Source organism: Mesoplodon densirostris, chromosome 6 (assembly GCF_025265405.1).
Source record: "Mesoplodon densirostris isolate mMesDen1 chromosome 6, mMesDen1 primary haplotype, whole genome shotgun sequence".
Classification (NCBI taxonomy): Eukaryota; Metazoa; Chordata; class Mammalia; order Artiodactyla; family Ziphiidae; genus Mesoplodon; species Mesoplodon densirostris.
The window spans coordinates 1,222,069-1,244,744 of record NC_082666.1 but is presented as its reverse complement, the minus strand read 5'-3'; the positions used below and the strand labels follow the sequence as shown (position 1 = coordinate 1,244,744).

General features: G+C 65.4%; 2 protein-coding genes across 3 annotated transcripts; one reads left to right on the top strand and one right to left on the bottom strand.

Moving 5' to 3' along the window:
* The first annotated feature begins 1,438 nt into the window (after window positions 1-1,438).
* On the top strand, window positions 1,439-8,340 carry EGFL7 (EGF like domain multiple 7). Of its 2 annotated transcripts, none has more exons than XM_060101405.1 (9): window positions 1,439-1,490; window positions 4,236-4,357; window positions 4,607-4,723; window positions 5,922-6,037; window positions 6,249-6,344; window positions 6,478-6,642; window positions 7,258-7,322; window positions 7,863-8,025; window positions 8,234-8,340. In XM_060101405.1, the coding sequence occupies exons 2-9, from the start codon at window positions 4,278-4,280 to the stop codon at window positions 8,254-8,256; spliced, it is 825 nt and encodes a 274-aa protein (XP_059957388.1). In that variant the 5' UTR covers window positions 1,439-1,490; window positions 4,236-4,277; the 3' UTR covers window positions 8,257-8,340. The 2 variants fall into 2 exon arrangements, with proteins under 2 accessions (XP_059957388.1, XP_059957389.1); XM_060101406.1 differs by having other exon boundaries at window positions 7,895-8,025; window positions 8,234-8,322.
* Window positions 8,341-9,030: 690 nt separating this feature from the next.
* Window positions 9,031-22,367, bottom strand: AGPAT2 (1-acylglycerol-3-phosphate O-acyltransferase 2). The gene is made up of 6 exons (XM_060100960.1): window positions 21,981-22,367; window positions 13,208-13,341; window positions 12,604-12,779; window positions 12,294-12,389; window positions 10,543-10,615; window positions 9,031-9,743 (listed from the first exon to the last, which is right to left on the bottom strand). The coding sequence occupies exons 1-6, from the start codon at window positions 22,160-22,162 to the stop codon at window positions 9,568-9,570; spliced, it is 837 nt and encodes a 278-aa protein (XP_059956943.1). The 5' UTR covers window positions 22,163-22,367; the 3' UTR covers window positions 9,031-9,567.
* Between the last annotated feature and the right edge of the window lie 309 nt (window positions 22,368-22,676).

The window sequence follows — 22,676 nt, the reverse complement described above, 5'->3', positions numbered from 1 at the left end:
AGCCTCCTGTGTCCCCTCCCTTCCTTTACCTCCTGTGCACCAAAGTAGGCCTGATCCGGATGCCCCCCGAGCTGAAGGCCCCCCTCCCCATGAACCTGCAGGATGCCCACCCAGCACCCCGGGCTTTGCAGAGCTTTCCATCCCGGGACTCAGGACCCCCGGGCAACAGACACACGGGGGCTGAGGGTGTGGGCAGGCCTGAGAGGCCCGTTCGGCTCTGGCCATCAGAGGGGTGGGGGTCTGTAGGCCAAGTGCAGGCCAAGCTCCCACAGCGGCATGGAGGCTGGCCCCGTCCCCCTCCCCAGCCCCTGGATGTCACGGTGACCAAGGCTGTGTGCTAACCCACACTGTGTCTCTGACCCGCAGACCCCGGCACAAGGGAGGAATGGGCGGCCCCCACCGCTCAGCAGAGCAGCTGCCACAGTGTCTGGGGCATGAGGGAGACTGCTTCTCCGGGTGAGTGCCACAGGTGATGCTCTGGGCAGCGGCAGGGGGGCCTGGCTGGGCCTGGGCTCCAGTTCCAGGGCAGAAACTGCCAAGAGGTGCAGGCCCAGGGTGTCATGCACACTAATGGCTGTAACAACGCTGGTGCGGACATGACAGAGCTCCCCAGGGGAGGAGGTGTTGGGGCACGGGGCACCTGGTTCCAGCTGTGCCGGCTGCTGTCTCTCAGTGGGCACTGCTGGCCACTCCACCACATGGGGCTGCTTTAGCCCATGTTGCAAATGCGGAGAGGGAGCCTGGAGAGGAGGAGAGGCGACTGGCCCAGGAGCCCCCAGTGGTGACCATGCACTTGGGGGACTCCTTGGAGGCCTGAGGAGCACTCAGGGGTGGTCCCAACTGTCCTGAACAAAGGGGGCACCAGGTGGGAGCCTGGCAGGACCCCTAACCTGGCACACTGGCTGGGAGGGAGGCTTGGTGTCACACCTAGGACCCAGCTGGGCTCTGCCGAGCCCCGCCCCCACCTGTGTGATCTCCGGAAGTACCGGCTATGAGCCTGGGGATCACTGACGTCCACCCCACGTGTGGCTGCAGGGCAGCGGTCCGCTTTAGCCTGCCCCTGGTGCCTAGGGAGCTGGCCACCCGGTTGCTATGGCCATCCCCGGGAGTCGGTGCTCAGCCTAGGGGAGTCAAGAGCTAGCTACCCGCGGCCAGCGCGGGCTCCCCATGCGGCCTCCGGGCACCTGGCTCTCGGCTCAGCCCTGCGTCCCCGGGAGCCGGCTGGGAGGGGCAGTAGCGCTCGGAGGCGGGTAGTGCGTCAGGAGACCCGGTTCCAGCTGACTCACCGCTCGGCCCTGGGGGCGCCGTCCGCCGCGGGGCCTCAGTTTCCCAACCTGCGCAATGGGGGCGGGCGGGGGTTCGGAGCCCACCCAGGGTGGGGGCGGGCCGGGGGCGGGCCGGGAGGGGCGGGGCCGGGGTTGGCGGGCGGGCGGGGCCGAGGCCCCTCTGCGCGGTGGCGACAGCGGCGCGTGCGCGCCCCGGATCGGGCGGTGAGTGCGGAGGGAGCGGGGCGCCTGGCTGGGGGCGAGGGGACGGCCGCGGCCGGGGGGTCTGTTCGCCGTTCGGGCTGGGGGCGGGGGCCTCGCCGCGCGCGGAGCTGGGGGGCGACGCAGGGCGACCGCGGGGAGCCCAAAGGTGAACGGGCCGGGAGCGCCGGGCTCTGCCGCGCGGGCACCCGAACCCCAGCCCGGCCCCGGATCTCGCGGCTGGGTCCGGAGAATGGGCCCAGCGGCCTTGGGAAAGGGCGCCCCCTGCTGGTGACAGGTGACCCGGGCCGGGCCGCGCGGGGGACCCGGGCGGGGGACGGGTGGGGCGCCGCAGCCCCTCATCCCCCTATCCGGGCCCTGTGGCTCCCCCAGGGCCTGATTCAGAGCCTCGCGGGCCCCGGACCCCGCAGCCCAGGCCAGCCGTACCCTGCGGTGGCGGAGGGGGGGAGGTGTCACTCCACCCTCGCTCCCACTCCCCACGGAGCCGGCCGTGCAGGGGGAAGGGGAGACGTGGGGTGGGCGGTGGAGAGGGCGCACCCCCAGGGAATCAGTCTTGTAATCTCACTCCGCCTCTCCGCATCCACCCCCGCCCATCCTAACGTCCAAAGCACCCTTCACCGTGGAAGGGGGGAACCCAGGGCTATCGCCCTGCGGTGGAGTCAGGCCCCTCCCTCTAACGACTGTCTCCCCGGGTGGGGGCAGCGAGGCGGCAGCCCGGGGCAGGTGGGAGGGAAGGCGGTGGCCGGGCTCGTGTAGACACTCAGAGGGGACGGGACATTATTGCTTATCATTCTGGAGGCGCCACAGACCACCCTGCCCTGGCTCCCCCGCCCCAGCAGGGCTGTAGCACCAAAGGGAAAGGAGCTTCTGCCAGCCCAGCACAGGCTGGTCAGCGCCCTCGGCTTCCTCTGGCCTAGGGGAAAAGCGTGACTTTCAAAAATCAACTCTCTTCTTTTAAAAAGCACGATTTCCTTTCTAACCAGCTTCCGATAGGTTGGGGAGGTGCTTGTGGAGGACAGTTACATTTGAATGAGATGCACCGCCCTCCAGGTGCCCGGTGTGGGAGAGCTCAGGGTCTGCCGAACCCCGGAGGCCCCTGCCCAGCCCTGCCAGCGCCCCGGCCCACCTCTGCCTTCCCAGGGCCCACTCCGCAGGACCACCTGTCCCCACCATTTCAATTCTTGCCTGGACCACCACCAGGCCCGCTGTCGTTTAACAGTGTGCTCCCCGCAGAGTTCATCTTCCGAGCCAACTCTGACTGGCAGGACATGTCCCTGCCCAGAAACAGCTAAGAAGCACACCCCCCGCCCCCAAACTAAGTCCAACACCTCAGCTGCCCGCTGCAGCCTCTGCCTGCTCGGCCACCCAGCCCTCCCCTCTCAGGCCCGTGACAGAGAACAGGAGGTGCAGGAAAGCCTTCGTGCAGCTGCCTTCCTGCCCCCCAGGGCCGCGTGGTGCCGTGGGAAGAGCATGGACCGAACACCCAGCTGGATTCCCCCGCGGACCAGGCGTGGCATCGCCTCCTTCTGGGTCGGCCTGGGCGGGCATCTTGGGCTCAGTAATGCTCATGGTGGTTTATGGGACTGACCATAAACCAGAGGAGCCAGAGGAGGGGCCTCCAAGACCCTAGTGGTGTCTTTGAGGAAACTGAGTCCCAGAGTCCCAGAGAGGGAGGTGACTGTACCCAGCCTCTGCTCCCCGCCCCCACCATACACACCAGTTCATCTCCTTCCTGTGCCCTTTCCTTCGCAGGGCGGGGGGGGGGGGCCTGCAGGGCCAGGCTCAGCCCACCTGGGGGAAACCTCGGATGGGGCGCCCGGAGCATGGGAGCAGGGAGCTCCCAGCTCCCCAGACCCTTGGCTGTGCACGCAGATAGCAGCCCCGCCCCCGTCCCCTTGGCTTGTCGCAGACCATCAGCTCCCAGCTGGGGCTCCCCGGGAATCCCTCTCTGGGCCTCCCCGGCTCCCATCCACAGCCAGGGCAGGGACGGTGATCGGCTCCACTGGCGTGTGGGGTTGCTGCTCCAATCCCCCCACCATCTGGGGGCCCAGTAGGGACACTGTCTTGGGAGCCCTGGAGGCTGTCTGCACTACCGGCTTAGTCCCCGGCAGAGGAGTGACCCCCTCTTAAGTGAAGGCCCCGGCCCCACCCTGAGGAGGACCATAGTGGCCCCTGCCTGCTGGGCACCTGCCCCCCAGTGGACCCCCAAGCCACCACGGCTGGCTCCCCGTCTGGCACGTGAGGTCACTGAAGGCCACAAGGGCCAAGCCTGCTGGGGTGGGTTTCCGCCCTGCCACTAACACCCCAACTGCAGACTGAGGTGGGGAGTACAAGGCCTGACCTGTGGGAAGGGCACCAAACCCAGCCAGGGGATGGAGACGTAGTCCAGATGCCCGCCCTGGGCCCCCACCTTCCCCAGTGAACTTGACCAAGCCCAGCGCTGTCCAGGTGTCTCTCTCCCCAGGCGAGGGCTTCAGCTTCTGTTCCCAGACCCCGGATGTCGTGGCCCTTCTGTGGTCCCTGGGCGGGCTGTATGTGGCTGCGGAGGGGCCGGCCTCCTTGTCCAGGTGGGATGGGGGTGGGGAGAGCTGACGCCGCCCGTGGAGGCTCTGCCGCTGCGGTGAGAGGTCCTAACAAAGTGGATGAGCTGGGCGGGTGTCACGGAGCCAAGAGGACAGTCTCCACGAGGGGCACGGGCTCGAGGCTGGATCTGCAGAGGGACTTACAGGGCTGTGCTTTGTGCGTCAGGCCATCCTGAGGAGAAGGCCGTCCCATCCGGAAACACAGGCCATGTGGGGCTCCCAGGAGCTGCTTCTGCTCTGGTTCCTGGTGCTGGCGGCGGGTGGCACCGAGCATGTCTACCGGCCTGGGTGAGCCAGGGCTCGGGCCTCTGGGTGCTCGGGAAGTGGGGATGTGCAGCCAGGAGCCCTCGGCCCCTCCCCAGGGCAGCCCCCAATGTTTGAGGAGCCGTGGCTTCCCTGTGGCTCCTGCCGACGGTCCTGCCCATGGTGACACTGGGAAATCCCTTCCCCACTTTCCAGCTCCCTTGGGTTCTGGGACTGGGAGGGTCACAGCCCTGGGAGCCCCCCACTGACTTTCTGGCCTTCATCACCCCATAGCCGCAAGGTGTGTGTCATCGGGGCTCCCAGGGGCCCCGTGTCCGAGTCCTTTGTGCAGCGTGTGTACCAGCCCTTCCTCACCACCTGCGACGGGTACCGAGCCTGCAGCACCTACCGGTGAGCGCCGCCTGCCGCCGCAGGGCCCCATCTGCCACGCGCAAGCCCTGGGGCCGGGAAGGCAGTGCGCCCCAGAAGGGAAACCGAGGCCCAGAGCAGTGAAAGGACGCGCCGAGTCCACGTCTGAGTGGGTGGCGGAGACTCACACCTGTCGTAACCTGGGCGGTCCCGACTCAGGAAGTTACCGCCGTGACCTCAAGTATCAGCTGCTACAAGGGCATCTGGCGCATCCACTCCCCACCCTCATTTTAGAGGGGTCACCCACCCTGTCTGCTCCCCTCCACTTTGGGGGCACTCCCACCCCCACCCAACATGGCTGGCTGCAATCTCTTACCCGCTTTGCTCCCTGAAACCTTCCTCATCCTGGCCCTGCCCTTGGGGCTCCAGTGGGCACCCCTCTCCCCATGGCAGCCCCCAGCAGTTACAGATGGAGATCCTACTGCCCCCAACACCTAGGACGTCCCAGTCTGTGCCAGTGTGAGGGGCGTGCATCTCTGGTTCTCCGCTGTAGGGATGTGGCTTTAAAAGATTTTATTTTCGGGCTTCCCTGGTGGCGCAGTGGTTGAGAGTCCGCCTGCCGATGCAGGGGACACGGGTTCGTGCCCCGGTCCGGGAAGATCCCACATGCCGCGTGAGCGGCTGGGCCCGTGAGCCATGGCCGCTGAGCCTGCGCGTCCGGAGCCTGTGCTCCGCAACGGGAGAGGCCACAGCAGTGAGAGGCCCGCGTACCGCAAAAAAAAAAAAAAAAAGATTTTATTTTCTGTGAGGTTCTTGAAGACCTCCCTGGTGGGGGATGGGAGATGGTGTGGCAAGCCCCTGCCCCTCAGGGCCTAGATCCCCGCCCCCAGAATAGGAGGCTCTCCCCCGGGGTGCCACCTCTGCTCCACGCCAGGCTCAGCCAGGCTTCCTTCCAAGCCTTGGGGCCCTGCTCAACACGGCAGGTTGGGCCGGGGAGGTAGCTTGTGCTGTGACCCTGAGGTGCCATCCCTGGGGGAGAGGACCTCTGGGGGCACACCTGGGTGACCTTGTCCACGCTGGGGGAGACGGCTCATGTGGTTCTGGAGGGCATGGGGACGGAGCCAGCCCGGAAGGCCAGCGGCTGGGGAAGGCCTGGCCGGGGCCCAGGAGACCTGGTGGCACCACTGAGGCCCCCCCGTGAGGGCCGGGCCCCTCTGAGCTGCCCCCACCCATCCCGCAGGACCCTCTACAAGACTGCCTACCGCCGCAGCCCTGGGCCGGCCCCCGCCCGGCCTCGCTATGCCTGCTGTCCCGGCTGGAAGAGGACCAGCGGGCTGCCCGGGTCCTGTGGAGCAGGTAAGGGCCCCTAGCACCTGGGGTCAGTTAAAGTAGAATCCAGCGAGCGAGCGGTCCATCCCGCTCTCCAGACCCGGGGCCAAGCACCAGCTGCTTGCCTCTCAAAACCTGAGTGAGCATCTCCGGCATGGCACCCCTTCCCTGGCTGCCACCGCTGCGGGGCCCTGGGGACACTCCTGAGTTGGTGACGGGCCTCCCCACCCACCCACAGCAATATGCCAGCCACCGTGCCAGAACGGAGGGAGCTGTGTCCAGCCCGGCCGCTGTCACTGCCCTGCAGGATGGCAGGGCAACACCTGCCAGACAGGTGAGGCTGGCTCCACCCTCCCAGAGGGGAGGGGTCCTCCAGGCACCTCCTGTGTGTCCTGGGTAGCCCACCGATGGGTGGGTCTCGAGGGGGCTCAGGGTGGGCGCCCCTGCCTGACAACCCTTTCCCACAGACGTGGATGAGTGCAGGGCTGGAGGGGGCGGCTGTCCCCAGCGCTGTGTCAACACCGCGGGCAGTTACTGGTGTCAGTGCCGGGAGGGGCACAGCCCATCTGTGGACGGGGCACTCTGCCTGCCCGGGAGAGGGGCCCCCAGGGTGGCCCCGAACCCCGCGACAGGTAAACTCCCCGCTTGCCCCCCTTGCTGATGTGCCTGGGGGGTGGGCAGGGAGGGCCCAGGGTGGTGGGGGTGACGGGCGCACTGGAGGGTGGATGGGTGGTGGCATCCCCCGGGGACCGCGGGGAGGGCCTCAACTCAGCCCAGAGTGGAAGAAGGCGCCCAAGTGTCCCTGCCCAGGCAGCCTGGAGACACAGCACGTCCCTCCGCTGGTGACGGGACATTATTACTTTTGGTACGCGCTGTGACACTTCAAACTCGTACCGTGAGTAATAATGCGCCGTTGGCAGCCCGGCACCAAGACCGAGAGCGCGGCACGGACCTCAGCCCGGACCCCCTCAGCATGACGGGGACCCCAGCACCGAGGGGCGGGCGGGGTGAGGCTGCGTCTGCCCAGAGCCACCTTCCGGACCTGGAGGATGGCCTTGGTGGACGGCCAGGACCCAAGGCTGGGGGAGGACTCGCCACGATAGCTGGGGCGGGAACCCGGTACCCAGGGCTGCGCCCCACACCTGGAGCAGAGGCTGGAGGCCCCACGTCGGGATGCGAGGCCAGCCCGTGGTGGGGTGCAGGGTGGGGAGCCCGGCCCCCCTGACTCGGCACCTGGCTCTCCCCAGGAGTGGACAGTGAGGTGAAGGAGGAAGTGCAGAGGCTTCAGTCAAGGGTGGACGTGCTGGAGCAGGTGCGGGCTGGGCTGGGTACCCGGGGGCCTCGGCATGGGGGCAGGGTTTAGTGGGGGAGCCCTGGGCGGGAGGCTTTCAGGATGCTGACAGCCTAGGGTGCCCTTGGCCTGGCCGCCATGCTGGGCAGGGGCAGCGGACGGTGTCTGGGATGCCAGGAAAGGAGGGGGTGGGGCCACACAGCCAGAACTCGGCCCAGCCCACCCCCGCCTTTGTCCCTTCAGGGACAGAGTGCCCCTGCGGCCTTTCCGCAGGGTCCTTGGCCTGAGACCCCTCAGCAGCCCCTGTCCCCCCCTCCTAGCTCCTCCACCCAGGGGTCCCATTGGCCAGGCTGGCCTGTGGGACGTCCGTCTGTGCCGCCCCCTGCCCCGGTCTCCTGGCGCAGAAGCTCACTCTGGTGGACGTCCAGGGCCCTGCAGCTAGAACTGAGTCTGGGGGTTGGCCACCCTATTGTCCTTAAATCCTTGTGGAACAGAGAGGGTGAGGGGCTGGCCCAGGGTCACACAGGCCCTTCTCCACCGGGCCCTCCGCCCGCCCCATAGAAGCTGCAGCTCGTGCTGACCCCACTTCACAGCCTGGCCTCGCGGGCCCTGGAGCACGGGCTCCCGGACCCGGGCAGCCTCCTGGCCCACTCCCTCCAGCAGCTGGACCGCATTGACTCTCTGAGCGAACAGATCTCCTTCCTGGAGGAGCAGCTGGGCTCCTGTGAGTGCCGGGGTCCCCGCGACCTCCCCGCCCACAGAGTCCCCCAACTCTGGTAGCCTAGGACCCCGAGGCTGGGGCCGGCTCCTGCCCAGAGAGGCCAGAGGGTGCGGGGAGGGGCAGCCACAGGCCGAGCGGGCGGACCTGGCTGGGCCGGAGTCTGGTGGGGAATGGAGACTGCTGAGCCCAGCCCCGCCCCTTCCACCCACAGGTTCTTGCAAGAAGGAGGTGTGACAGTCCGGCCCAGGCCCCGCCCCACCCTGGGCCCCGCCCTGCCACCTCTGCGACCCGGAAGGCGCCCCGGCCCCGCGTGGGGAGGGGGGTGCGCGGGCCTCCTGTGCGAATCCAGCCCCAGCCCAGCCAGCACTCTGGCCTTGTGAGCAGAGCCCGGCCAGACCCCTGCCCGCCCCCCAGCCGGCTCTGGGGGCCTGGTGGGCCCACGGCTGAGGAAGGTACGAGGGCTTCCTGCCCAGGGCCTGGCGCCTGTGCTGCTCACCGGGCAGCCCTGATCATTGTCAGAATAAAATGAGACTTGAGCCGCTGTGTCCGTGGATGGATTGCAGGAACATCCTGAACCTGACGGGCTTCCCCCTGGCCGACCACCACGTGCTGGGAGGAGGCTGCCAGCGCGCCCCCTGGGCCCTCCTAGGCAGGGTCGTGGTGCCCCCTCTTCAAAAGGGGCTGGAGCAGGTGGTTTCGTGAAGGTGACGCTGGCCACAGGGACAGCCCCCGCCCTGCTCCCCACCCACACCCACACCCCCCCGCCACAAGCCGGCCCCACCCCTAGGCAGCAGCCAAAGAGCAAATCTTCAGCCTCCTTCCCAAGTGCCTCCCTGACCCCTGGGCATGCCTGCCACCCCCAGTGGAAGAAAGTATTAGAGGATGACCATGGGCCCAGGCCCTGGCAGGGAGCACCACCAAGGGTGGAGGATGGTGCTCCCACACTCCTCCCAGGGAGGACGAGGCGAGGGCAGCCCTGCCCGCCCTGAGTGACCACAACTCACCAGGTACTTCTAAGAGTTCGTTTATAAAAAACAACGATGAGCGCGGTACCAATTCAGCAGACTTGCTCCCCAAGGCCGGTGGGAGCCACAGACCCTGCTTTCTGGCCCCCCTGAGGCCCAGGTGGCATAAGACCAGGCGTCCTGGCCCCCCAGAGCCCCACCTCTCTGAAAGCCTGATGCAGGCCATGGCTGGGACCCCGGATCCAACCTCTGTGCCCCCCAAGCCCAGGCAGGAGGGTGGGGGCTGGGCAGACTGGCCCCGCCCCATCAGCCCATCAGGGCCCAGGCCCACTCCCACACTGGACCCCGGAGGCACAAGGGTAGGTGAGGCCCTGCCCTCAGAGCTTGGGGGGGGCTCCAGGTGACTCTCCTTTGCAGGGACATCAGGGGCCTGGACCTGAGGCCAGTGACAGGAAGGGGTCCCTTGCTTCCAGGGCCCGAGGAAAGTTGGGAGAGCCGCGGGAGGAGACACAGTGGTATTTGGTGGGCAGGGGTCCCTCTGTCCGTTGTCTAGCTAGGTCCTGCCCTGCCTGGGCCTCGGCTACTGGGATGCCTGGGCATCGGGCCCTGCGGGGGCCCCATTCTCCTGGGGGAGCTGGGATACGTGGAAGAAGGTGGTCCTCATGGCCTGCTGGCAGGTGTCCAAGAGCTCGGGGACGTCGGCGATAGTGAGGCCGGTGGTGGGGATGGCGTCCATCACTTCCACCTTGATGGTTCCTGGTTGGGGGGAGGCGTTGGCAGCCTGAGGGGCTCTCCAGGGGGGCCCCCTCCTCCCCTTGGCTGCCCGCCAGCCTCCCCCCCAGAGCCTCCCGAGGGGCCGGGCCGGGCTCTTCCCCGGACACCGTGGTCCCGGGTGGTTGGCTTTTAGTTGAGAATAACAGCCACAGTCACACACACGCATCCCAAGCACGTTCTCAGTGGGTGTGGACAAGAGTGTGCTCCCCCGTGAGGACCACCCAGGGTCCAGATGTTTCCTCCCCCAGAAGGTACCCACCCTCCCTTCCACTCCCACCCTCCACAGTGGTTCAGGCGGCCTTGGGGTCTCAGATGTGGGCGGAGGCAGCTTCTATCTTGGACCCCACTTCCCACCTGGGTACCAGGTGCCCTTGTGCAGGGTCTGCAGGGAAGGGCGGGGGGAAGTCCCAAGCTCCATGGCCGGGGGGCATGGGGGTGCCCGGGAGGCTGCTGCCCCTGAGAGTTAGGCCTGGATGCGCTGGCTCAGAAGCCCACCCTGGCACAGGAAGGGGCCACCTCAAGGGCCCCGGGGCCGTGTGCACAGCCTGGGCCTGTGTGTGTGAACTTGGGCACCCAGCCCACCTTCTGGGCACCTCGGTCTCCCCACAGCCCAAGGCTGGGACTCTAGACCCTTCCCTCCCTCCCTTCTTCCTTCCCCAAGCGGTCACTGAGTAGCAGGGGTCTGTAGTGACCACCCAGAAACGGGAACTGTTCTCTTAGGGGCGCGGGTGTCGCAATGACTGAGAACAGGTGGGCCGGCGAGCGCACAGGTTGGGGGTACCTGAGGTGAACAGCTTCGTCTTGTAGTTGTAGAAGGAGGAGAAGCTGGAGTAAACCACGGGGATGATGGGCACCTGGGGACGGTAGACGTGGCAGCCTGAGGATGGACCGGAGCCCTCACCCAGCCCAGCCTGATCCCCAAGGATGAGCTCTGGGGAGAGGCCTGCCTGGCCACCAGCCTGCCCCCACCTTGGGGCTGGCCCCAGGAGTCCCTGTGGCCACATCCTGCCCCAGGGCGCTTCCACACACTGACTCCTGGGCCTCGGACACCCTTCCCACCCTGGGTGGCCCAGAGTCCATAAACTCATCCTGCACATCATCATGCAAACATTCCCTTCTCCAGGAAGACTTTCTGGGTTGGCACGTATCCATCTGATGCACATCTGCATTCCTCATGGGGTCCTAAGATTAACCAGGGCCCTGTCCGGTTTAGCCAGAGGAGGTAACTGAGGTCTTTCTGCCCACCCCTCCCTTCCCAACCTCTCCCCCATCCCTGGGAAGATGGGGGCAGCTCCAGCCAGGGGAGGGGGCAGGCTATTTCTGGAAGACATGGTGACTCCAATGGTGATGCCAATGTCGGAAATGGCACCTGGGGGTAATCATCAACCCGGGGCGGGGGAGAGGGGTGACAGCAAACGATGTCTGGTCTCCTGGCTGAGACTTGCTGCCCCGGCCCCCTAAAGCTCCTTCGGTATCTCCTCTCTCCTCTTCCACGACCCCTTCTCCACCAGCGAAGGGAAGTGACCTCAGTCCCAGGCCTGTGTCGGGGGTGTCCTCCTCCTCTTGCTTGGGCAGCGCTGGGGTCAGAGCCCAGGCTCAGGCCCCCATTCCCACGCACCCACCGCCGGCTCGGGGCCCCTCCATCCCACGCTCCAGCTCCCACACCCGCCTGGCACTGGCTGGCAGCTTCTGGAAGGAGGGCTCTCCTGTCCTTGCTCAGGGCCACCAGGGGGTGCTAGAGGCCACCTGTCACAGGTGAAGGACAGGAGAAAAGCAAACCCCTGCCCAGCTGCCCCCCTGACTCCAGTCAGGCAGGATGAAAGCCCCCTCCCCTGACCCCAGACGATGGCTGTCTTCCCCTACACAAGTCCCCCAGCACAGGACCGGGGTGAAACAGGGCACCCCTCACCTACCAGGAGACCCCACCCGATGGATGGATGTGCCCCAGTCTCTCCTGCCATCACCCCAGACCCCAGGACACCTCTAGAAGTCAAGGACCAGAAAAACATCAAGCCCCGTGGAGGGCTCCCAGCTCACCTATCCTGGCCCATCGCCAGCTCTGGCCCGACCCTGCCGCACGCCACAGGCCCCGCTCCCCGTGAGCCACTGCCCACGCCCACGCCCAGCTAGGGGTGCTGGGGGCCTGAGTCTGGCACAGCCTTCTGGAGACAGCTCAGCCAGCAGGCCTCCTGCCTCCGCCTTTGATGCCGACCCCAGCCTCCCTCCGCAGGTCCCTCGCCTGGCCAGCTAGAAAGCGGGGTGCTGGAGCTCCAGGCACCGGTATGGTGGTGACAAGCATTATTCTCGCTGGCACTGGGCCTGATCAGGTGCCAGCTTTAATGCTCAGAGTGGGTAAAGCGGCCCTGCCCTCCTTAGCTGGTCAGGGACAGGTGCCGGGTGGGGGGAGGCCCTGCCGCCTGCCCAGCGGGAGATGGTCCAGGAGCGCCAGTGGCCTTGGCCTGGCCAGGAGGTCACCTTCAGCCTTAAGCCAACCTGGACGCGCTTCCCACCCTGGCTGCGGCCCTGACGTACCTGGGCCTGGATGGCCAGGTGGAAGGCACCTTTCTTGAAAGGCAGCAGATCCCCGTTGTCATTCCGCGTGCCCTCGGGGTAGATCCACACTTTGAGCTGTTGGAGAGACAGGAGGCGGGTCGCGGGGGCTGCCCCTGGGGGGCCACCCACCCCCCAGAAGCCACACTGACAGCCGCGGCGCTGCGCCTGGCTTTTCTGCACGCGGTTCACAGACGCGACCGACGACGCGCTTTCTTCTGCCAGAGGGAGTCACACTTGCGGGACAAAAGCGTTCACACCGCCAAGCAGGCCCCGAGCCCCAGGCGCTCACCTTCTCCCTGACCATGCGCTTGCCCACATCAGAGATCACGGTCATGGCCATCCTGGAGCGCTGCCGGTTGATGAAGAGAACGCCTCCCAGATACATGATCAGGCCCACGGGCCCCAGGAAGAGCAGCTCGCGCTTGGCAATCTGCACGCAGCGATCAGGGAGGACCTCCATGAGGCCTGAGCCCAGGTCGGGGGGCGGGGGAGACAGAGAGCACAGCCTCAGAGCCAGGTGGCCACCGCCCCGAGGAGGAGCGAGCTGGCCCTCGGCCTTGGCCACCAAGAGGCCTGGGCCAAGGCACGCCTTCCCACTGGCTACCTGGGCATCCCCTGGCCTCTGAGCCTCAGTTTCCCCTGCAGAGGGAAGATGCTGAAGCAGGGCTCCCGAGCCCGGCGCCAGGCACAGGAAGCCTTGTCTCCTGTTACCAGCTGGAGGCCTGTGTCCGAAGCGGGGCACAGGTCCCCGGTCCGCACCTGCCCCCTCACCTGCCAGCTCTTCCGGGCCCAGCCTCCCCCAACTGAAGCAGTGTCCCCCCCCCTCCTCCCCCTCCCCCACAGGCAACTGGGAAGGGCTGGCCCTCCCGCCAAACCCTCCGCAGCTGGCCTACCCATCATGTCCAGGATGCTCTGGTGGTTGGAAATGATGACACAGGGGCGGTCCTCCTCCAGCTTCTGACGGCCCTTTACCTCAAAGCGAAGGCCGTATAAGTACTTGAAGGACCGGATGAACCAACTGATGATGCTGAGGGGGAGACAGGCCGTGAGCAGAGGCCACCACCCACCTTGTAACTCAGGCTCCGCCACCCACCTTGTAATTCAGGCTCCGCCACCCACCTTGTAACTCAGGCTCCACAGACCTAGGCAAGGTCATCCCAGTGCAGGACCAGAGCCAGACACAGCACGGGGACCCCCGCCCGCCCTGGCAGGCTGGCCGCTGACCCTGAGCTCGCCTTCCCCTCAGAGAACCTTCAGGTCCTGTCCCTCAACCCCTCAACGGGATGGCGAGTGCCTCCCTTCACCCCTGCTACCCCAGCCGGTGAGGGTGAGGTCACATGGGAGCAAGGCCTTGGGGGCCCGGACGCCCGGCAGTGGGGAGGGCGCCTCCTTCCACGTCTGCGTTCCCAGGCCTGCGCCCCACACCCCTGCTCATCACCACAAGCCGGGGGGCCCAGCTGGACGGGGTGAAGGCCGAGAGCCCCTGGGGCCGGGCTGGCTCCGTTCTCAGACGTGTCGGCGACCCAAGGACCCGCCATGGAGAGGCGCCTGCAGAAGAGGCTGGGCCCCCACCCACGGGAAGTGAACGTCCCCTCAAGGCAGAGCCACACCAGGAAGAAAACGTGGGTACCAAGCGGAGACCTTGTCGAGGAGCTGAAGGCTGCTTCCAGTCTCCACCGCTGGGGAGACCGGCCCCACCAGGCTTTCACTCCTCCTCTGCATCTTACAAAGCAGCGCCCCAGCCCCTTCCACAGACACACCCAAGGTCACATGAGGGTGGCAGTGGAGCCAGGATGTGTGCGGGCCCTGCTCCCAGCAGGAGGCTGCCCTGGGCACTCGTGACCTTGAGAGGCCTGGCCCAGCAGCACTCGACAGGCAGGCACGACCAGGCACGTCCCTGGGAACGGTGCCTGTAGGTGGCTGGCCGGCAGGGAGAAGGGTGGCCCTGGCCCCCTGCTCTGTGGGAACACTGCACACACTTGACAAGGGACAGGTGCCCGTGAGGGGTCAGCCTGCTCGGGGTGATGGAGCCCGAGGCTTGAGGTCACTCCTCTGCAACTCAGGCAGGTCTCCTGGGTCCTTCCCATCCGTGGGTGGCAGGGGGCTGAGGGTGGGCCCCAGTGACCCAAGGTTTCCTGACCCAGAACTGTTCCACTTCTCCCAGAAGATGTGTGTGCGCGCACACACACACCAGGGTCATTTGATCTCCCCACGGTCCTGACCGGAAGGGAGGGATTTCCCACTTGATCCAGAAGGGCCTGGGCTCAGAGCTGGCCCTCAATAGAGCAGAGACTCAGAGCTGGGCCCTTGACCCAAAGCCACACTCAAGTCTTTAAAACTGTGGTAAAATACACACAACATAAAATTTACCATCTTAACTCGTTTTCAGTTGAGTGGCATTAAGTGTTGTCACATTGTTGTGCAACCGTCCCCCCTTATCTGGGACTCTTTCATCTCCCCAGACTGGCACTCTGTCCCCATTAAACACTCACTTCCCCCGCCCGCCTTCCCCAGCCCTGGGCCACACTGTCCACTTTCTGTCTCTATGCATCTGTCTCCTCTAGGCCGTCACATGAGTGGACCCTGTTGGATTTACCTCTTTGTGTCTGAAAGGCAGACTCGTATCCAGCTCACAAAGCCTAACTCCCCACGTTACCTCGTGGTGCAGATGGGGAAACTGAGGCTCCAGGAAGCAGCTGACCCTGGGCTGCTCTCACAGTCAGACCGGCCAGCCTTCCCCGGGTCTGGAAGCCAGGCCTTCTTCCTTAGCTTTGTAAGCCTCAGCCAGCTCGAGCCAGACCTTCCTGTTTGTCCCCATCTGGCTCAGGGGTTGCCAGGCTGGACACTCTCTGGAGAACTGACTGGCTGTCTCAGCTGGGGAGCCTCAGGCATCTCAGCTGCAAAACACAGCTTCTCGGGTCATCTTGAGGGTTGAAGGGCACAGGGAGAGGGCACATGTGTCCAATAAACACGGGGAAAACTTAACCTCACTGGCAGTCAAAGAAATGCAGATTGAAACAAGAAACCCCATCTTCATCCTTCAGGTTGGCAGATGAAAGCCTGATAACAGGAGGTGTTGGCCTGGTGTTAGGAAATGGCCCAAGGGCTGCTGGCAGAAGTCAGAGGCCACAGAGGTTTCTGGAGGGCAGGTTAGCAGCACCTGGCAAAAGCCCTTAACAAACCTACTCCCTTTGAGCTGCAATCCTCTTCCGGCAATGGATCCTAAAGCAGTTGTGAGGCAGGCATAGGCACAGTCTGAATTAGGAAAATCTGAAAACACCTCAACGTCCCCCGTGGGGAGCGGTAAAATAAACAGGGCTGTGGCAGAGGAAAATAGCAAAGATCTGTATTTATTTGCTGCCAGGGCTGTTCCCTTGACTTCTAATAACTACATATCGTTTGCATTTCCCGCCCAGGCCACATCTGGAAGGGACGGTGTTTCTCTCCGGTAGTGGCATCTGCTGGCTCCACTTTTCTTCTTTTTTAAAAATTGGGGTGAAATACACATAAAATTTATCATTTTAAACCATTTGTAAGTGTCCGGTTCAGTGGCACAGGTACACTCACATTGCTATGAAGCCATCCCCAATCATCCGCCTCCAGAACTTTTCTATATTTTCTTTTTGTTTCTAATTTAAGGGATCAGTCGTATATGGGGAGGTTTTTTATTTTGTTTTGTTTGAACTACGAAAGATGCTGTGTATAAGATTCAGGCGAGCAGGGGCCCTCTGCAGCTGCTCTGCTGCTTGTTTCCCGCCTCTCCCACTCCGGCTGGGAGCCCAGGCCAAGGCAGAGCCCCTGCACCAAAGGCTCCAGGATGGACAGACAGGCCCAGGGCTGCCCCACGTGCTGCAGGAGATGGAGGTGCCCATGGCAACTCCCCACACATCCACAGATAATTGCTCTCAGACAAACTACAAGATACAGCCGCCGGGTGAGTACAGGAGGCTGGGAAAGAAAGGCGCATCTCGGGAGCATAAAGAGGCAACTGGATGTTCCGCAAGGGGAGGGGACCGGTCACTCCCTGCAGGCGGCGTGCACGTGGGTGCCCACTTTTCCTTCTCCTAACGTCCCATATTTTCAAGGTTTTCTGTAAAAGTGGTGGGAAAGTATCTATTATCTTTTGTGTGTGTGTGTGTGGTATGCGGGCCTCTCCCTGTTGTGGCCTCTCCTGTTGCGGAGCACAGGCTCCAGACGCGCAGGCTCAGCGGCCATGGCTCACGGGCCCAGCCACTCCGCAGCATGTGGGATCTTCCCGGACCAGGGCACGAACCCGTGTCCCCTGCATCGGCAGGCGGACTCCCAACCACTGCGCCACCAGGGAAGCCCTCTATTATCATTTTAATAGTGCTTCCTTGAAGAAGAAGGAAGCAGACGGAGCTTTGCAGAGGCCCCTCCAGTGCCCAGGCAGGGAGAGCCGGTCTGTCCTTGCCTGGAGTGCAGCGCGCTCCTAACCACAGAGACAGACACCCCACAGCCACGCCCGGCATCTCCTGAACGCTACACGCCATGCCTGCACCTAGAACAGATGTGAACTGTCCCATTTCGGTCAGACAATAACCCCACAAGGTCTTACACTCATCACACCAAGGTGAGGAAGTCAAGGCCCAGCAGAGCTAAGTGACTTGCCTGAAGTCACACAGCAGGGAGGCCAGGATGGGCCGGAGCCCACCTCTAAACCTGACTTTTGAAAAATGTGTGAAAAATGTCAAGCAGAGGGCCTGCTGGAGGTGGGGTGACGGCTGCAGGGCTGTCAGGTGGAGTCTCGAGCTCCTTTTGAGGCCTCCCCCTCCTCCCCTGGGGGGCTCTATGACCTCCACCCCACCCCCATCAGGGCTGCAAGTGGTTCTGTCATCCTCTCCCAGCAGGAAGCTCAAAGCAGCCACCCTACCCAGGCTGCCCTGCCTGCCCAGCCCAGGCCTCATCCTGAGCGCCAACACCCCCTGTGCCCCAACACCCACCTGACCCCAGCACCCCGCCCCTCGGCCGCAGGAGTCCTACGGGGAGCAGGGCAGGAGTCACAGGTACACGGGTGCACGCCAGGGATGTGCCTGTCCCACACCCTCCAGCCCTGAACTCCATGTCCTGCCTCCCCTGGGGGTGGAGCTAAGGTTGCCTGAAGCCCAGGTGGCCCAGGGCTGGGTTGAGTGCATGGCACAAGGTTCCAGGAGCACTGCTGACAGCTGCCAGGTAGGTGATTGGTGCCAGCTTTCCATAGCAAGGCAGGTGGCCCCCAGGACAGGTTCTTTTCAAGTGCCCGCAGGGGCAGCCATCCCCTTAAGCAGAGGGGATTTCCTGGCCCTTCCTGGGTCTTTCTCAGAAGCCCTCCACTTAGCCCTGACCGGGGCCGCCAGCCTAGAAGTGAGCATCGTAAACGCTGCAGATTTTGGGGGGCCTGAGGCCGAGCTCCTGGCAGCCAGTCCCCCTGGACCACCTGTGCTCGCCCGAGGACACCTGGGCCCGGCCCAAGCTCAGGGTCAGACAGACCCTGACTCCCTCTCACCAGCTGTGACCTTGGGCAATGGACTTGACCTCCCTAAACTTCCGTTTCTACTCGTGAAAGGGGAAGGGTGTGGAGGGACTGAGCGAGATGAGGCTGGAACGCCCGTGACACCTGCGGGACCCTGGGAGCCCTCCGCAAACAGCAGCTGTGTCGGCGATGACACAGGCAGGACAGAAGGATCCAAAGTAAATGAAAGCGAGAGGATCCTCCTCCGGCAGCACCTGCTCCAGGCGGCTGGGAAGCAGTTCAAGGTCAGGTCTGAGCTACCTGCTGACCTCTGCCCTCAGACCCTGGACTCGGACTAGGTGGCTCTGGGGAGACTTGGCAGCTGCTTTGGCCGAGAGGTGCCGGACCTCAGCCAGACCCCACGGGCTTTGCCCCGGAAAGGGAGGGGCGTGATGGGGTTTGCTCAGGGCGGCCCTGCCAGGAGGGCAGCACACAGAGCCATTGATCTGCTCAGGGGACAGGAGGTCCTGGGAGGGCCACCTGGCAGAGCATCAGTGTTTTCCAAGTGTCACGAGAGCTGGAGCACAGAGGGGGCCAGGAGGTGGGGGCTCCAGCCTGTTCAGGTGCCCAGAGGTGTTAAGAGGGGCGCGGGAGCGGGCTGAACGCCAGGGACCTGGAAGGAGGCAGGGCCGTGAGCAGCGTCCAGGGCTCTCGGGAGCTCCGCTTCCTGGGCCCGCAGAAGGACACCCAGAGGGGAGGCGCTGCCTCTCACTATCCCACCCCAAGCAAAGCCAGGGCAGACTTTCCTGCGAGACCAGGGCCCCAGGCCAGCCCCCAGGTGCTGCGGCTCCCGACAGCGCTGTGTCTGCATCCACGCATCCCCCCAGGGCCACGCAGTGGCTGGCAGTGCTGGGTTCAAACTCTGACCGGCATCGACAAGCCCCCCGCCCCTGGCTGCAGTGATGCCCGTCCTCGATGTTTCGAGCAGCGGGGGGGCTCCATCCTCCATCTGCCCTGCCCCCCACCCCACCCCGCAGCCTAGCTATGCCCCCCAGGTCCCGACCACTAGGATGGACACAGAAGTGGGCAGTTCAGTCCCCAGAGGTCCTGCCATAACAGTGGCATGCTGGACCCCGAGAATGGGGGGCCACAGGCCAGAGGAGCCGGCAGCTTTCTGTGGCCCCAGGCTGCCCGCCCTGGTCGCCAGTGATGCATGAGAAAGTAAACTCTCCGGGTTAAGCCACTGTTGTTAGGTTTCCTGATCCTGCAGGGAACCCAATTCTAACAGACACCGCTCCCCTGGGCCTCGCGCTCTTCTCTGTCGAATGCGTGTAATAAGAGCATGTGCCCCTGGGACGAGGAAACAGGACCTGCTACTCCAGCCTCACCCTGAACGCGGGACCCTGCCACTCTGGGAGGGGTCCCTGGCCTCAGCCCACAGCCTGGTCAGAACAGAGCCTGCCTCTGCTTCTCAGTTCCCAGCACTGCCCTGCACACTCAGAACTCGCAACTAAATGGCAAAGGCCTCCTCGGATGCTCACCCAGAGCCCCGTCATGGGGAGGGGCGGCTGCTCACCGGGAACATGGGAAAGTGAGGGGGCGGCCGGAGTGGGGCTGCCCCTCCTGGAACTCAGGGATTCCCCCTGAGCCTGGTCTCCAGCCCCAAAGAAGCCATGGCACTGCCCCCAGGCCCTGATGCCGTGGGAGACAGAGGAAAGATGAAAAGCGTGTACTTTGGAGCCACTCTCAGTGGGTCTGCAGCCCGGGGCCCCCATGTCCTAGCTCTGGGACCCTGCCAGTCATCTCCCCATTCCCCGCCTTGGAGGCCTGAGTTTCAAGCTGCTTCTCTGCAGACTCATCTGTAAAATGGAACACGTAATAAGCCCTGTCCCCAAGCTTCAGGCATCCGTGGCGCATGGTGTGTGCTCAAGAGATGGAAGCAGAGGCTGGTGTCGAGGATGGTGGGCAGAGTCCTTCCGGAAGTTAGGGTGGGACTGGAGCGGGGAGCAGCCAGGCACCCATGGTGCTCAGTGGTCCCAGCCCAGGAGGGGCCTGAAGCCTGTCCACACAGCACTCCAACCTCCACTTCCGTCCTCCTGGGCCCTGTACCTGGACTGGCTACCTAGAGGTACAGGGCACCTCCTCATCCTCTGCATTTCTCAGCCCCCCACAGATGCATGCCTTGGGGAACTCGTGTTCACAAGCCACCCTGTCCCTACCCCTTGTCTTTGCCATCACTGGGGAGCCTTGGGGGTCATCACTGTGACCCACCCCGTGGGACCTGGGGGTGCAGGGGAAGGAGGCTGTGGGCTCTCAGACCCCCAGGCCCGCCCCTCTCTGGGGAGGACACAGGACCTCTGTTATGTCCTGGACTGGTCCCTCTGCAGAGCCTGAGTCGGGGGCTGCCCTGGCGAGGGAAGGACAGCAGGAAGCTTCCTCCTGAGCACCATCAGGGCCTCCAGGGTCCTGAAGACGATGCCCCAGTTGGCCAGAATCTTGGGGGAGGCTGGGGGCCAAGCCCGGCTCTGGGCTGAGGGGAGTGGGCCAGCAGAGGCTGGAGGGCCGGGCTGGGCAGGGTGGGGCTGGAGCGCCAAGTGCTGGTCAGGCTGGCCTGCCAGTCCGGCCACCGCGTCAGAAAGGGCAGCTGGTGACTTCTGATCTGACGCCAGGAAGCAGCTTTGAAGCCCAGACCTGGAAGAGCGAGTTGGGCCTTTGAAAGACAAGGAAGCGCCTGTGAAGAGGCCACCTGATAATACGGGGGGGGGGGGGTCACCTCTGGGAACGCCTGTCACCTGCTGAAAACCTGCTCCAGCCTTGCTTCCCACCCGAACCCAGGACAGCACCCCCTCCAAGGAGCCCACGGGCCCTTGCTGCCTGCAGCCACCCCCTCCCCCTGCCCCTCCAGGCCGGTCCCCAGCAGGTGCTGAATGGAGACTCTGGCTGTGAGCCCACTGCCTGCAGGGGATCCTCATTCTCAGGCCAGGCCCTCAGAGATACATTTCTGGAAACAGGCCCTCCCCACCCCAGAGGGTCGGCTGCTTGAGAAGACAGCTGGAAGGGCAACAAGTGGGCCGCCCCTGGGGTCTGGGCTCCCTGGGACGCTGGCCTGGGCCATTTGGGGGGGTGCTAGAGACCCGCGGCCCACCCACCAGGCTCCCCACTCTTAGTCCACAGCCCCACTCCTGGTACCACAGGAGCCACAAACCGCTGAAAACAGGGCCCGGAGGACCCACTGAGTGTGGGCCAGTCCCGGCAGGACCAGCCCACCCAGATGAGCAAGGACAGGGACGGCAGAAAGCCAGGAACCCTCACCCACTGCCCTGTAAGCATGTGGGTGGCGAGGGCCTCGGCGACCACAGTATGCCCACACCACGCCACAGCCAAGGGTCATCATTGCAAAAGCCAGTGAGGAACGTCAGCAACAGCCCCTCCCAATCGGAAACTGGGAGAAAGGGCAAGGAGCCCCCTCTCAGGCCACCGTGACCCGCCCAGCCTCTGACCCAGAGAGGCCCCCCGACTCTTCTGGTCGGCCCAGCCTGACCCCTCACCCCAGCAACTCCAAGCTCCCCAGCTCTGGAGGGCGTCCCAGCCACCACCCATTCTTCCCGCCCAGAAGCTGGACCCCAAGGACTCCCCGCCCATCCTCCCCCGCGGAGCCACCACACCTTCCTAAGTGGAAGGAAAGGGAAGGGGAACCGGCCTGGTGCGGGAGCACAAGTGCGCTCATCGCCCGCGGCAGGTGGGCGCGAGGGGTGCCCGAGAGAAGACGAGGAACGCCCCAGGCCCCGAGCGGAGGCGGGTCCGGGCGGGGCGGTGCACGGCGGACGGCCCACCCTCCCCGCGGAGAAGCAGAACCGAGCCTCGGCCCGCTCGGCCCGGCCCCATTCCTCTAGGGGCCGCCCGCACCCCGCACTCCCCGCGCGGCGCCGAGGGCGAGACCTGTTTAAATCTCTCCGTGCCTGCCCCTGGCCGGGGCCCCGGGGCAAGGGCGCGGGGACACTGTGACGCCGGCTCCGGGGACCCCGGCCCACCCTCGGCCGCCTCCCCAGCCGCGCTCTCCGACCCGCTCTCCCCTCGGCCGGTCCCAGAGCCCGGGAGAGGCGCGGCAGGGCAGGAAGGAGGGAAAGGACACGGGAAAGTTAGGGAAGCGGAAGCGGGCGGCGGCACGCCGCTGCCCCCGCCTCGGCGTCTCTCCCCACCCCGCCCGGCCCCCTTGCCTCATGTTCTCCACCGTCCGGCCGCCGTGGCGCAGCAGGCAGACGACCGCGGCCACCGCGGCCACCGTGAAGCAGAGCACGCAGTACAGGCCGATCTTGGCGTAGAACTTGGCGGAGCGGCTCAGCTGCACCAGCAGCAGCAGCAGCAGCAGCGCCGCGGTCAGCCACGGCCAGAGCTCCATGGCCGCGCCCCGAGCCCCGACGGCGCGGGCCTCCGACTCCCTGCTCCCTGCCCTGGCTCCGGCCGCGTGCTGGCGGCGGCGGACCCTCCTCCTCGCCCTGACCCGCCCGCGCCCCTTACTGCGAGGGCGGCGGGGCGGGGCGGCCGGGGTGGCGAGTGGAGTTCGAGCGAGGAAGAGTCTAGGTGCGCCCCGCCCGCGATGTCCACACCCGCCGCTCGGTCACCGGCCCGGCGCCGCCCCCGTCCCGCCCCGCCCCGCCCCGCCCCGCCCCGCCCGCGACACTGCCCGTGCCCCGCCGCCAGACCTCCGGCCTCTGGCCCTGCGCCCCTCCCCAGCCCCCGCATCCCTGCAGCGGGTCGCCTGGGCCGTGGCACCCCGCAGGTCCCCTCCGCCGGGCCGCCTTCCCCCCAGCCGCGGGCACCGCCTTCGAGCCCTAGACCGCGGCTCCAAAGGCGGCCGAGGACGCGGCTGCCCTTGCCAGCCCGGTTGCCACACAAGGGGCCCTTGAACCGCG